Consider the following 15,289-nt stretch of genomic DNA (forward strand, 5'->3'; position numbering starts at 1 on the left):
ATGTTTTCAGGGGCTTTTTTAAGCTATAAGTTAATTTTTTGTACATTTGTTAGTATCTCTACTACCAATTAATGGTGACAATAAGCACGATCTAATATATTTGGCATTATTGTTTAAATCCTAGGAACTACCTAAAACAAAACCCAAACCAGAGCAGGGAAGAATTTAGTACCACAGTGACAAGAAAGCAGCAGCTGCAACTAATTAATTTATTGTTCATCAGGTCCAATCAGGTTCTAATGATCTCAGAGACAAACAATCCAAACAGGATGCACAAGAGTTCACTTTGAAGCAGCACCTCAAAGGTTCACGACCACACAAGTCACAAGAACATGGATTGTTTCTATTCTTGAGAATGAAACTGGTGTAAAGGGGAGAACTTTCACTTTCATCTTTGGAGAAAGTCCCAAATTTCCATTGAAGCAGTTTGATAAATAAAGCCCTTGGCCACCATTTGCAACACAAATTCAGAAAAACTGCCAATAGAAATGACCGACGCTGAATAGATTTGAGCAGGTTTTTATTAGATCTCTATGTATTGCTTCATTGCTAAGCTGTTTGTACAGCGGGGCTCAAAGAAATCCTGAACATCAAATGTTAAAACAGTTTCATTTTCTCAACTCTCATCTCTCCAAACAGCGAGTTTAACTCCAGCAAATCAACCACTTCAACCAACTCAGATGAGATCTGTAGAAGGGAACTCATGAAGGTCACTGAAACAGCCTGAATTAACGTCCTCTAATCTTTAGTTTCCTGCAAATCTTTGCTTTGTTGGACTGTTGTGGAGGAAATATCAGTTTAACCTTAGTTTGTTAGAAAGCCTGAATGCAGAGAATTAACTGTTTCAGAGTCAGTTACATCAATTTCGGCTAAAGCGTGAATCACGTAAGTGCTGTGGCACCTGTTTGCAAAGCCCAGCACACATAGAGTAAAATATCTAATGCTGGAGGAACTACAGCAGTAGTAGGCCTGTTATCTACATCTACTCAATATCTTGTCTTACAACAGGACAAAGAGTTCTAATGTAACGACACAAATCTCTGAGGTTAAACTGTGTCGTTTGCAAAAGCAGGACTCATTCAGATTCACATCAGAATCAGTGGCTTGGCTTCGGGGGATTTTCCAGGTGTGTTTATCGTCTGGGTTTCAGGTGTGATGAGTCCAGAACATTCTCTTGTCAGCTGACAGTGCAGGTTGGGGCGCCAATCCAACTGGGAGCTTTATTTGACCATACTGGGAAGACAAAGACAAGGAGAGCGGACATGGTCAGTGATTCTTTCATGTCCTAGTTTCTTTTCTGACTAAATGTCCTCTCTTGATCATGGAGACAATAAAAGTTTGACAAAAACAGATTTCATTCAAAGCCAGATTATCAGCTTTCAGAACTCCTTTCTTTGCTTGAAGACACTGAATTAAATTGTTTAAAATCAAAATTTCTGTCACATTTTCTGTTTTTACTGAGGATCCAGGACGTCAAATTGGTTCAACGCTAAAGAGTTTAAGCACAGCGCAGTAAATCTACTTTTGTCCACCAGATATTTCGGAGGGTTACTGGTCCAACAAACACTCAAGCAGATAAGCACCCGAGAAATGGTTGATTATTAGTTTTAAAATGTCCGTACCGGTACAATAATTTTGTTAGCTTTGGTCAGACTAGCTAGCTCTTCCCTCTGCTTCCGGTCTCCGTGCTAAGCTAAGCTGACCAGCTGCTGGCTGTAGCTTCATATTTATGGTACAGACATGAGAGTGGCATCAATATTCTCATCTAACTCTCAGCAAGAAAGCAAACAAACTCATATCCCCAAAAACTCTAAATCCTGGTCATTATTTCTCATGCTCGTAGCCCTGTTCCACACTCACATGCTCGTTTCCTTGTAGCGGTCCAGAGCCTCCTGGGCCACCACCTCAGAGAACTTGGGGTCGGTCCATGGGATGTTGCCCGGCACGCTGAAGTTCATAGATGGCGAGTCGAAGAGCTTCACGGACACCTTGGTATCAACAGGCTGCGTCTCCTCCCCAGCAGGCTTCTCCTCAGGGTCCTTGCAGATCACCTGCAGCACAAGGAGGCTTTCATCTGAACAGCTGCTTACTGCACTCATGATTTTGATCTTTTCACTTCAGTTTAATTTTTGCTGAAATCAAAATCCAACTTTCAAGGTGGGTTTCCAGCTAAGCACAAAGCACCTGTCAGAGCTTTGAACCAACAGATGCAGAAAGACGGAGCGCTACAGCGGTTGAGTTTAGCAAACCATTCTGCGTACCGTCTGAACCCGGAAGAAGTCGTCATTGGTGTTGTTTGCCAGGGTCGACACCCAGCCGAACTGAGAGTTGAGCAGGTCCAGGATGGAGGAGGTGTTGAACATCTGCTCCTCGAACCTCTTCAGGAGACTGTTGTACTGCTCGGTGAAACGCTCGGCCATGGCCAGCGCGCCCTCCAGCTCCTCCTTCAGCGGGCCCTCCAGGGGTTTCTTACCAGAGCAGTCTGTGGAGAAAGCACGTAATGGACGAACGACATCATCATGGAGCTCCAGCGAGGTGAGAAAAATCATTGTCTGGACTCCACTGGAAGTCAGAAAATGCCAAAAAACAAACTTGTCGTGGAAAGAGAAAACCTTCCTCCTGACAAACGTACTGTTTGTTCAATCAGAGGACCTGAAGAAGAGACACAAGCGTTCCAGCTGCATGGCATGACCTAAAATCTAAAGATAGATTTTAGGATATGGTGTTTATTCCATCTGGCAGAAGCAGTGTGTGAAATCAACATGAATCCAAATGTCTCTGTTTCACATGCAGATGAAACCTTCTCTGCTCACGGCAGAGGAACAAACGCATCATCAACACAAAGGGAATAGATTACATAATTAAATGACACTCTCTGCCTCCGCTGCCGTTCATCTGAAGCCCTTCCTGTTTCCAACATTAACATAACTCCTAATTGTGTTGCTCTAATAAAAACATCTCTGGATCATCACCGAGCTCCTGCTGGTTTCCTGCAGGAGGAAGCTGCATGAAAGGACACAGCCGGTCCTCAGTGAACCCACTTAACCTTTCCAATGGCTATTCTTATTGTTTCATGACAGCTTACGTGATTTATTTCAGTATCAAGGATGTTACTTACTTTATTTTTTTGTTTTTGCTGCCTTTTGACTAAAACGTTTCACCTGATAGTTTTCTTACCAATATGCTGGATGTCTTTGCATTTCTGACACTCTTCGCGGAACTTGAGGCAGCCGGCTGAGTTGCGGCGAATCTCTCTGCAGGTCATCCTGCCGTTGCCAAAAGGTTTGGTGATGACCACGTCCTCATTCACGCTGCCGTCTGCGACCAGACACAAACACACGGTGTGGAAATGTCAACTCACAGCCTGCCGTTCATTCTAAGTTTACACGCATGGTCTGAAACTGACTGAAAAACCATGAAGCGACCAATCACAAATCCGCTTGTTTTAAATCCTCAGCTCAAATTTTCTAATCCTAATTGCGACTTCTGGTCACATGACTACAAACGTGCATTCACGCCCAGCCTGAAGCAGATAAAGCGACATTATAAAACTGTTGCTAACACTCCTCACAACATTAGAATTAAATCCTCAGTTCTGCAACATATAAGTCCAGAGTAGTTTCCAAACTTTCACCTTGCAGATTGCACCCAACTGAGTAGGTCGTTATGGGTATAGGTAATATGTGAGGATACGTACCCTCATTAGGAGGCGTGTCCGCGTCGATGTCCATCATGGAGCCCATTGAGCTGAAGAAGTTCCTGCCCATGCCCGTCATGGGGGAGAACAAACTCTGGAAGCTGTGGAAAGGATCGTGGAAGAAAGAGTGAACGCTTCTGCTCCGGCGGGTGTACGGCCCCAGGAAACTGGGAAGAAAGAACGCCGGAGGGTTGTAGTGGACGTGATCGGCCACCTGAGAAACAGGAACGACACAGAGATGGAGCTGATGACGCTGCGCCTGCCAGCTCATTAACTGACTCTAACACACCTGACACAGTACCTTCATGCTGTCTGAGAAGATGCTGTCCACGCCGTCGGCCATCTCTGTGTATTTCTCCTCCAGGTTCTTCAGTTCTTTGCTCTGTCGTTGTCCCTCCTGCTCCAGGACGTCGATCTTCTCCCCGTTGATCCAGATGGAGAAGGGAGACGTCCTGTTCAGCACCTCCTCCAGCTGCAGACCAAAGGAGGAGTTTGGATTTCAAATCAAACCTTAAAAGTCGAAACTCTTTAGTTTAAGCTTTGACTTAGAGACGGGGGATGGGAGGGACTGTTGGACAGACTCTGTCTCATTTGTGTTTTTATTGGCGATACTGGTCATTCCTGGAGTATTTGTGCCAAGAAATATCATTTAATTTCACATTTTACATTTCATTGAAAATCCAAAGTATTTGCTATTTTTTCATTTTCATTGTGGATTGATCTGCTCTTTGTTTTGTCCATTAATCAGTTGATTGTTTGATTTGTAAAAACTCTGAAAATAGTGAGAAATGTCTTCGCAATTACCCAGAGCCTTTGTCCAAACCTCAAAATTATTAAAAAATAATGTAAAATTATTACAATAATTCAAGAGAAAAACAGGAAATCCTCACATTTTAGAATCGTATGTTGAATGTAGAATTAAAAATGTCAATTAATCAGCTGTCGGATAAATGTAAAAAACAATATTTACCTTTGAACTGTGCTGAAGTAGAAGAAGAAATACTTAAGACTGACTGACTGACTTAGGACTGACTGATGTTTAAAGCAACATGTAATCAGTGAAAAACTGCATCACATCCTTATCAAACAGCTAATTATCAGCCTCATGCACATCATCTAATGTGACCGTACTGAACGTGCACATGTGATGCTCTGACCTGACGTCCCACCAGTCCAGATCCGCTGCTGCAGGTGCGGGAGTAGTATTTAACACAGGTGCTCTTCAGACAAGGCTTACACTCCTCCCACAGAGTCTTCATGGTCTCATTGCAGACCTCCTCCTCCTGCTCCAGCTTGGCCTCCACCTCCTGAGCCGTACGCAGCGCCTCCTGTAGTGAAACAACAAAGAGGCGAGCTGTTAGCGGTGGATGCTAGTGGTTATCGTTGCATCGAGTTATCTTTCTGGCTGTGTTATCAGATACCTCTTTCTGCTCCTTGGTCTTCTCCAGGGCGTCCAAAAACTTCTTGTGGTCCTCTGAAGACTTCTGCATCACACTCTTCATCTCCTTCACTCCATTAACGGCGTTCTCAATCTGTTTGTCCAGATACTTCTCGCCCTGGAGGGAGATCTCTGCAACAAGACACGTATCGCATGTTCACTGGAGGCCTGTTCTGCAGCCCCCAACACAGCCACAACTTCTGATTTAAGGCATTTTCACTGAAACATAACTGGAATAACTAATGAACGGTGTTAACAGCATTAGAGAGGATACAGTTTTCTGATGCTGTGAAACTTACGGGTAAGTTCTTCCATTGATGGAAGCAGGACACAGTCGACTGAGGCCAGAAGCAGGGCCATCACAGCCAGAGTCTTTGACCCTTTCTTCTTCTTCATCATCATCATCATCATTAACATCCTCTCTGACTCTCACAGGGCCAGCAGGCAATGATGAGAAAAAAAAACTAGAAAGAGAGACACCAGACATGAACATGCAGGTTCACTTTAAGCCTCTTCTCTGTTGTAATGTTGTTGTAATGTCCCCTTATGTCCACTGGGGGGCGACATAAGCTGTAAAGAAACCAGACAGCTACGCAGTAGAAAATGACTGCGCTGGCTCTGCAGTTTTCCACCCTGACACTGCATTACATAAAAATAACAACGCAGATCAATACTGATAAATAATTCATACTGATGCCTCCTGAATGCATTTTCCTCGTCTCCAGTTTCAAGGACATTGAGACCAAACTGGCCTCAGATCAGTGTTTCCTGTGACTTTGACCAACTTTGCCTTCCAAAAGTATTACATAAAGAGAACAGCAGCCCCTTTCTCTGTTCACCCGTTTCTGTCAGCTGCCTGTATGGCCAACAATGACAGATTCAACAGAGAGTGACACACCGCTGACACACACACACACACACACACACACACACACACACACACACACACACACACACACACACACAAGATAAAGACAGAGGGAGAAATTCATCAGGAAGATGGACTGGCCTCCTCTCCCCTCGGTGCAGTTTTAATCTCCCTCTCTGTGAGTCTCTGCTGATTGTTGATTGTTGAATGTCTCGTTTCAAAATCATGAGTATTAATCTGCTGCAGTAACAGCCTCCACTGCTCTGGTTTCAGGCTTTCCACGAGGTTTTTGGAGCCTGGCTGCAAGGAGATGCTGCTTTATAAACCCTCGCTCTGAGTCTGCTTTCCACTTCCCCCTAAAGGGACTGGATGCAGGTGAGGTCAAGGTGCCCACAAAGGCACAAACAGACCGTGAAGTACAATAACTGACTTTTTTTTGGCCACTTGGCAGCAGCAGAAATGAGCTGCAGACACATTATCAAGATGAATGTGTGGTGTGGTGTGGTGTTAGCAAACGTTATCATCAGTTTAATCATATTTGTGGCCACCTGGTGCAAGTTTCACTCTCCTTTTAGCTCTGTGTTTGGTCTCCTCCAACTCCAGAGGGAAATATCTGGCTCTTTAGCTTGTTACATCCACTCAGTCTCTAGCTGCTCTGCCAGTAGTTTTCCACACTCAGTCCGCTCACCTGACCACGCACCTGAAGCTCATCGCAATCAGCCCTGTACTTAGGCAGCTCTCCCGCACACGATCAGTGCCTGATTGTTCTTTGCAGCATGCAAGACTCTGTGTGACTTCTGTGTTCTGGTGGAACTGCAATTAGGTCCTAAACCCAAGTGTTACAACACTGTGCTTGCTAGCTACTCGCTAACTTTATCTGTAGCTCGGTGTGTTTATCATAGCCAAAAACAGCTGCCTGCTGCTGCTGGAAACAACGCTGATGAGAGCTTTGAGAATGAACCAAAACTTTCAGGCTGGAAAACAAAAGTCATGGCAAAAAAGAAAATGCCATACATCTTAAAATCCAGTAGATGGCAGTAAAGCTCAACAGTAATGAAACATAGCTGTATAAATATGATGACTTCATATCACAATCCACATTCAGGGGTGCCAGTAACCCTCCACATTCTTGAGTCATATAGTTTAAGTTATGGTTTTTCATTGTTATTCAAGCTGAGAGGGACATGAAATGTCCTCAAAGCAAAATGTGTCTTATATAACTTGTCCTTTTGGATGTGAAAGTGCTTGTTCATCCTCTGCTCAGTCGCCTGCTCGCCCACCATCTTCTGTTCCTATGGAAACTAGCACAGTACTGTTGTTTTTGCATCATGTTTGGCATAAAGCTGCCCAGAAGACACAAAAAGACTTATTACACTTACATTAGTTCATTATTTGACCTCCTGAAAACAAATTCCTCCACTTTTTCCTCCATATTTTCATGGCTGCACCTTTAAAATCAAACATATTGTTTGATATTGTGGCTTTACCTTTGCGGTAAAGCTGGTAGCAACTTTCAAAGCGTTTCTGGTGTCTTATCACATTACAGAGAATTCAGTGCACTGATAGAAAAACTCTCTGAAACTCTGCTTTTCATCTGCAGTGGAAAAAAGTCAAAAAGTGCTCCAAACCCAGCAGGACTGGACACCCACCTGGGGGCTTAAAAATGTCCCACTTTCTGCTCTCTGTACGAGCTCACGTGTTCACGAGTTTAACAGTACAGTGCAGCAAAACCACAGCCGATTACACAACGAGGTCATTATTCGTGTGGCAATAAAGCCACCTCTTAATTACAGCATGCCAGTTACTGGAAGGTCTGTAAACAGGGACGGGCTGCTTCCAGCAAAACCTTTATTATGAGTAAGTCTTGACGTGCAGAGAGGGGAAAGAATGAGCAACGCATGAGAGGAGGGAAAAACAGACAAAGCCAGAGAGTTAAACACTGAAAGGTTACGGAGAGACGGAGAGAAAGTTAACCTGATGAGAAGGAGAACTCATTGACAACACAGAGGTCAGGCTGTCCTGTTTGCTGAGTAGCAGCTGCAGGGATCCTGGTTGCACAACTGAAAGAATGTAAAGCGTCCAATCAGCCTCCGCTCCAGATGTTGCCTGTGAGGCCTTCCAGAAAATTCAGCCTCAGCTTCATCGAGTGAAATACGAGCGTTTGTCCACTGCGCTCCACAGAGTTGACAGGCAAACACAGCTGCATCAGATGCTGCGTTCGAGTGCATCTCTGAAACTGTGTTATTTTGCACTGGATAATATTACATCACTAGAAAACAATTTTAATATCATATTATTATGATTGTATTTCTACACATTATAAAGTACATAATGACATTTTCTTTGATTTTCTTCCATATTAGACAGGATTGTAAAATCTCCGCATACTGTGTATATATTACACATATATTATGTATAAGTGGTTGACTGATTAATTGGGCCGATAGTTGGCATTTTGAGATAATTGGCATCAGTCGGTGCTGAGACTTTACTCTCTGCTGATAAATGCTGTTAAGTCCACCAAAAACTTTATTTTTCATTCATAATTTCAGTTTTTGATTACTTGTGGACATAATTTTTTTATTTATTCAAAATAAGTGTGCTGCAGCTGGAGTGTCTCATTTGTCATTATCAAAAAAGTATAGTAGTTTTATCAGATGCTAAAAAACGCCCTGCTCTCTAAATATCGGCATCAGCCATGGAAAAACCCGCATCAGTCGACTCCTATTATAAATTATACTGTATACTTTAATATGAAGCTGAAACAATTTGTTGATTAATGACGTAAATAATCCACGGAAAATTAATCTGAGAGGATTTTTCTGATTGATTTGTCATTTCAGTCATTCTTACCGAAAATGTCAAAAACTCTCAGATATTTGCACAATTCACCGATACTGAACAGGATATATTGCATTGTATATCTTTTTGATTATAACAGCTCTGACACATCAATACATCAGCTGATAACTGCAAGCTGCTGCACCTGCTGATGCTTGACGTCACCACTCATCAATTCTCCCTCTGCCTCCGTCTCATCCTCTCTGCTAGAGCTCAGCCCTGCACAGACGATGGCAAAACGAGAATTAACTCATTAACTAATCTGGATCATCTGGGCCCCATTTACAACAAATGGGACACTGGCACATGTGGCCTCATTTTGGCCTCATTTTAAGTGTTTGGGAATGTCTGCCCCCCCAAAGGATTCACTTGTCATGTGGTTATGGAGGAATTAGGGTCAGGTCTAAACTAGAAAATGTGGAAAAAGAAAGAAATTCATTTTGGGAACTGTCAGTATTAGCACTTAGCTATTACACATGTATAAAATCCATCCTGTGTGCATCCTCTAAGCCTAAATACTCAAAAGTTCATCATCAAACAGCAGGTTTATACCTGCTATTTGCTCGATGGGTGTGTCTGAGTTTACAGCCTGAAGAGTATTAAAGTGAGCCAGCCACACTATGATGTCATCTACCCTAATCCAGTTGTTTTGATCCAAAGATGGAGGTCACACCCATGAGTAAGCAATGCAAACAGCAGTCAGCCAGTCAGCACAACTGAATGCACCACATTAAAAAAAGAAATAAAAACACAGTCAAGACCCATTACACGGACGAATTACAGTGAGAAATGTTTCAAAGCTGACATTTCATAACAGAAATCCACAATATGCATTTTAGGTGTTGCACTCCTTTCTAATCTAATTTATCATAACAACACTGCTGTCACAGCTGGGATAGAAAGAGACCATTTGAGCATCATCGAGCTGCAGGATTTAACAAAATAAAAGCCCCCCTGACTCACCTCCGTCAGTTTCCTGAGACTCCAGAGCGTCTGAAGCTGCTCCAGTCTCTCTGCTGCTTGTATTTATACCAGCGGATAACCGGGACGGTGCAGACATGTGATTCACCGGCCAAGCATGCCGCACGCCGCCGCTACTGTCAGGCTACCGCAATGCAAAAGCCCGTTTCCTGCATCGCACTTCAAAATAAATTCGCAATCAGTTATTTTTATTTCTATGTCCATATTCTGTAATTTATCATGGGTCCCAGGCTATAATATAATGTTTTGTGGCTCCATATAAAACACGTAACTCCACTATGATGTATTCATTTTAAGTGTGCCATTCCTGAAGAGTCACTCTTCATCGTCCAGCATAGTGAAAGACACTTTGTGCTTTTATTTTGAAATGCGAATGCGTTTTCCTGTGCCCGAGCTGTTTCCCGCTACTTGACGCTCCTAAGAGGACTTTTCCAGAAGTTTTATAATTTGTTGGCAGCAGCCCTCAGAGCTGCTGAGCAGAAAGACAAATATTTGATTCATCCTGACTGTGACTCAACATTTGATGACTTTCTCACTTTCGCTCATCGTCTGCTGCATGTTACCAAACTACAACAACAACAACAACACTGTGGTTTCAGCTCAGCACATCTGTTCCAGCATCACTTTTAATATACAGTATTTCCTGAAATGTCTTTTCCTTAACGTTGCTGATTACAACTGTTTTCGCTGCAGTTCTTTAATGAAACTGCAGAACAGTGTGAACAGATGGTCGTGGGAGTTACTGAAAAATGTTAAAGGAGTTGTAAACTACTTTTTTAAAACTTTCTTCACACAAAAAAAGAGTCAGTGTTTTATTAATGAAATGTCACTGAAAATTTGTGTTTTGGTTTTGGCTTCAGATAAAGTCAAGGATGAAGCATTCCTTGAGCAAAGTGAACCATGTTAAAACACCTGAGATTACCTGGAAAAAAAAAGCATCATCACAAGGATAAAAAGCTGTTTCCCAAATGTTTTATGGAGATACATGGTTTTCACAGGACAGCGATGTGAAGCAGAATTGTGTCCAAACATCTCAGAGCTCACAGAGGTCAGACCTCCACGCTGCTTTCACTGAACCTCAGCCTGTGCTAACATCTACCTTCACTTTCTGTAAGTGTGAGGAGGCTTTGGGGAATTAAAAACCGCTAAAAGAGGAAAACAAACAGGTCAAAGCGTGGACATAAACACACACCAGCGACGGGTTTTGAAGTAAACGAGGACGACTGAATCAGGTGGCTGTCCAATCAAGTGTTTTGTTTAATACTTAAGCATCTTTAAACAAAACAACAATCTTTACCAAATAAATAAGTGAGGACTCATCTCAGGGGATGGATGTTCCAGTAAACCACACACACACACACACACACACACACACACACACACACACACACACACACACAGATTCCTCAGGTGTGTGTCAGCAGCAGTCATCTCGCATGTGACCAGAATCTGCAGCCTCCAGGGCAGATAAAAGTGGACCTGATTGCCCAAATGTTTGATTGGACGTATCTTCTCTTCTAAATGTCTCCATTTGATTTTATCCCAAACAGGAACCCAGTCTGTGAATCCGGCTTGTTCTTTCGTTACCTGCAGCTGAAGCACGTCCACAAAGTTTCACCAATATCTGAGGTTTCAACTGCACTTTTCTGAGCTTGCTTGAACATGTTTTGGAGAAATCTGGTCCCTCGGTGCAAAGGCAAAAAATGACACTAGGTGGCAGGAACTCCATTCTTATATAGTAACTTCTCCTCATCTCCAAGAGATCCCAACACTGGACGCACACACTGGATATTTCTATTTCTACCCAGAACTTATGAAAAAACATCCTTATAAGGATTAAATCAAAATATAAACAACCCCGAGTGCTTTGAGACAAACAGTTCCTTTGGAAGCGGGTTTCTTCCGTTGGTATCCTGCTCTCGCTAAACATGACGTGAGGTGAAGGTTAGGTCTGATGATCCAACAAAACTGGATGGAAAACAACAACAAAAAAAACTGATTTGACTCAAAGGTCTTTTAACATAGTTCAGAAAAGTGCAACACAAACAGAAAATAGATCTTTAGCAATAACATCACAACACATGCATGTTAAATGAATGCCAGTAAGTACTGATTTGCTGATTTGAAGGTGAAAAGTGTCAAATGCAGCTCAGATTTGGTTGGAAAGTGGAGCATTTAGTTGCTTTTATTTTGAAATCCATGCTGGCATAAAGTCATGATGTTCACTGCTCTGCACACCAAAAACCAAACCACCAGGTTTACTATCGTTTTAGCTGATATCAAGCATATGAACGTGTTCTTTTGGGACATCTAATCTCATCAAATCAATCAATTATCACAAAACAGTCTCACAAAGATGGATGCAAATAAAGTTTGACCCTTCAGGTGCTGAAGCAGACAAATACAGACCACTTCCTGCTCCAACACAGGAAGTTCAAGCTGCTGATCCAGTTCGACCTTCCTGCAAATTCTGTAACACTGAGATCAACGAATTCGTCACATTCCTTGTATATGTGCACATGCTTGGCCAATAAAGCTGATTCTGAATTAAAAAAAAAAAAAAAAAAAAGGCCTCTGTGCTCCACGTGTGAAATTCCAGCATCCCACTCTTGACAGCAGCTGTTGGTGTTGCAGCAGCTTTAGTTGATTTACTCTATTAAACAAAGTTTCTGTCCATTGAAAACACGGCGTGGAAATGTGACCGTGTTTAAATCACAGCCACCGTGTGGTGAGGAGTGACACCGGCCACATGCTGCATTCAGGGCCAGGCGTTCATTTTGAAAGTGTTCCCGTCATTTCTCCCTCTTTTTCCTCCCTTGCCGTCTCTTTTTCTGGAGACTTATTTACTTCACGACGTGCTCCGGATGGAGCGTCATCGGACCAAGATGGATGTTGTTGCAAAAGATCAAGTTGCTGTGAGATGGCAGTGAAGCCGATGGGACTCTTGGAGCATCTTGCAGTGTTTATCCTTTTCGCTGATTTACAGCCTCGCTGAAATCCACCGCTCGCTTGCCCACTTGCTGCGTGAAAAAACCATGGTCGATTCTTTTCACCACATAAATGAGGGACAAGAATAACACAAAGATGCTCAATGCAGCATGTTCACTCACTCTGACACATCAGTGCTGTGTAGTCACTGATATAACACACGCACTGTTTATGTACGGATTTAGACAATCATTGTGCAAGACCCTCGCCTGCATAAACATCCTCAGAAAAAGTGTTTTTGGCATTTGTTTTGAACATGAATGTGGAACAAAGGGCCCTCAGTGTCTCACATATTAATCTTTATTAATTTGTTATGACTGTCACTTTAATAGTGATGTTGTCTTGTTGATTTCACAACATTTTTTAATGACATTAGAGAGTCCCTGAATGTGACACATTGTCTTTGCGCTTGCATGACACAGACGTGTTTCTGTTTAAATTCCAGGGAAGATGTCTTTTTAAATCATACAGGTGAAGTTTTCCCCTGTTTTCCCCTTTACTTGCATTGCCTTATGTTGTCGGTGTGGAGCTCCTGGTCTGAAAATGTGATGGTTCTCCACAGTTCACGAGCGTTGACCTCCACCACACAGGGTTTTACAGCCTGTGCTGCATGCAGGGTATCTGCTTTACTGCAATGCAGTGATCAGTGTATATGTGAAACATTAAAAACACAAAGGGTGTCCAGATTTTACAAAGGAAACCTCAAAGTTTTCTCAGTTTCTGACAGCAACAGAGAATTCCCCAGCGTGCTGCAAAGAGAAAATATTTAAGGAGGGAAACAGCATCCTCTTTGGAACTAATGTGAAGAAACACAAGCGTAACGACAGCTGGTTTTAGGTCTTTTGGGGTAAATCCAAGTCCAGTCACAAGTCTTCAGAATGCAGCTGCAAGTCAGCGTGCAAGGCTCGCTGACCATTAAAACTAGAGCATGTTTGTTTTTTATTTTCAAGAAAAGATGCTGTGAAAACGTTCGTTGCAGATCTGAAATGAAGTCCTTAGAGTCAGAACAGAAACAGTAAGTGACTTAGAACATGAGGCTTGAATGTCTTGCTTTTATAAGAATGCCAGCATTGTACTACTGTAACATTTTTGGAGTCATTTCAGTAAAAAAAATATCCTAAACTGCCTGTTCAAAGCATACCAAAGTGAATTGAAAGCTGTTCCTGAACCAGTTGGAGTACGTGCATGATTTTGGTCTCTTTTGGAAGGTAACACTCTGAACTTTCACCCCCAGCAGAACCAATTTTAGTGCTACTGACATTGAGTAATACAAGTTTGAACTCACTGAAGTTGAAGGCTCTTTTCACTGCCTAGTTTTTTTTTTTTTTGTAAGGAGATGCCTGCAGATGACTATATCTGGAACTCATTAGCTGGAAAACACAATGGGACCACAGCATGAAGCCTTACCCTGGTCCATGTTCAATAAAGACTGACAACAGTACCACAGAAACTGAATATTTTCATGTTTTCTCTAATGGTATATCTAGGCGTTCTCCAATAACAATATGCAGTCATTAAATGTTGAGTCACAGTCAGGATGAATCATATATGTAATATGAGTAAACATGAATTTAGCGCTTGTGTCACCAGACAGGAAGTTCTTTAAATCGCAGACGGGCCGTTGGAACTGTAATTTAAATGAGTGAGTTATATATGCAGTTTTTCGTACCAAGCTGTGAACATATGTTTGGTGTATTTTACATGGGAGTCTTTGGGGGTTGACGTTTGGAGTCTGCCTCAAGTGGCCAATCGAGGAACTGCAGCGTTCATCTGTCAGCTCTGAAAGTTGCTGCTTGATGTGAACACAGGCAACCGTTTCCCAACATGTCAGCCATATGCTTTTCACAGTTCGTGTCTGCTGCCACTACGACACCAAAAAACTTACTGTAGGCTTAAATCTGTCTTCACTCCAAGCCCTCAGTCTCTCGTCTACTGCTCTGGCTCGAGCAGGAGGTTAATCACCACTGACCATTACTTCCCTTGTTTCAGTAGTTTTAAGTCTGACGGTAACACACTGCGTGTCTGTTACATGCAGTAACTCAAGTCAGACTTTAACATCACGCAGGCCGACGGTGCACATGTGCAGTTAAAACTCGCTGGCCTCGAGGTATGTTCAGTTTGTGTTGACAGTTTCCCAGCAGCAGATCCAGTGTGACTAAACTGTTGCGTGACACTTTGCAAATTTGTGTCTTGCTCTACTTTGTCTGTCTGTGTGTGTGTGTGTGTGTGTGTAGGTATCCAGATGGTTGTGAGGGCTCGCTCTTCTGCAGTGCGTGTGCATCATGTGCCAAGCTGCTCCACTGTTAAATTGGCCAACTAGTGAATTGGAACCATGTAGCTCTGCAGCCAATCCTCAGCCCGTGGCATTGATTTCAGCATCTCAACACACACATGCAAAGCTCTGACTGAGCTGCTCTGCTGGCTTCTAACACAAAACACAATTATCACCGGGCTTAATTGGTCCCATTGGTGGTAC

General features: G+C 42.7%; 1 protein-coding gene across 1 annotated transcript; it reads right to left on the bottom strand.

The window, feature by feature from the left end:
- Nucleotides 1-503: 503 nt before the first annotated feature.
- Nucleotides 504-9,959, bottom strand: clu (clusterin). Its single transcript, XM_076755668.1, has 10 exons — nucleotides 9,808-9,959; nucleotides 5,435-5,599; nucleotides 5,119-5,267; nucleotides 4,855-5,025; nucleotides 3,999-4,169; nucleotides 3,698-3,911; nucleotides 3,178-3,318; nucleotides 2,262-2,482; nucleotides 1,861-2,051; nucleotides 504-1,233 (listed from the first exon to the last, which is right to left on the bottom strand). Exons 2-10 carry the CDS (start codon nucleotides 5,550-5,552, stop codon nucleotides 1,221-1,223), a joined length of 1,389 nt encoding a protein of 462 aa, XP_076611783.1. The 5' UTR covers nucleotides 5,553-5,599; nucleotides 9,808-9,959; the 3' UTR covers nucleotides 504-1,220.
- Nucleotides 9,960-15,289: the final 5,330 nt, after the last annotated feature.

This window comes from Chaetodon auriga, chromosome 18 (genome assembly GCF_051107435.1).
Source record: "Chaetodon auriga isolate fChaAug3 chromosome 18, fChaAug3.hap1, whole genome shotgun sequence".
NCBI classification, from domain to species: domain Eukaryota; kingdom Metazoa; phylum Chordata; class Actinopteri; order Chaetodontiformes; family Chaetodontidae; genus Chaetodon; species Chaetodon auriga.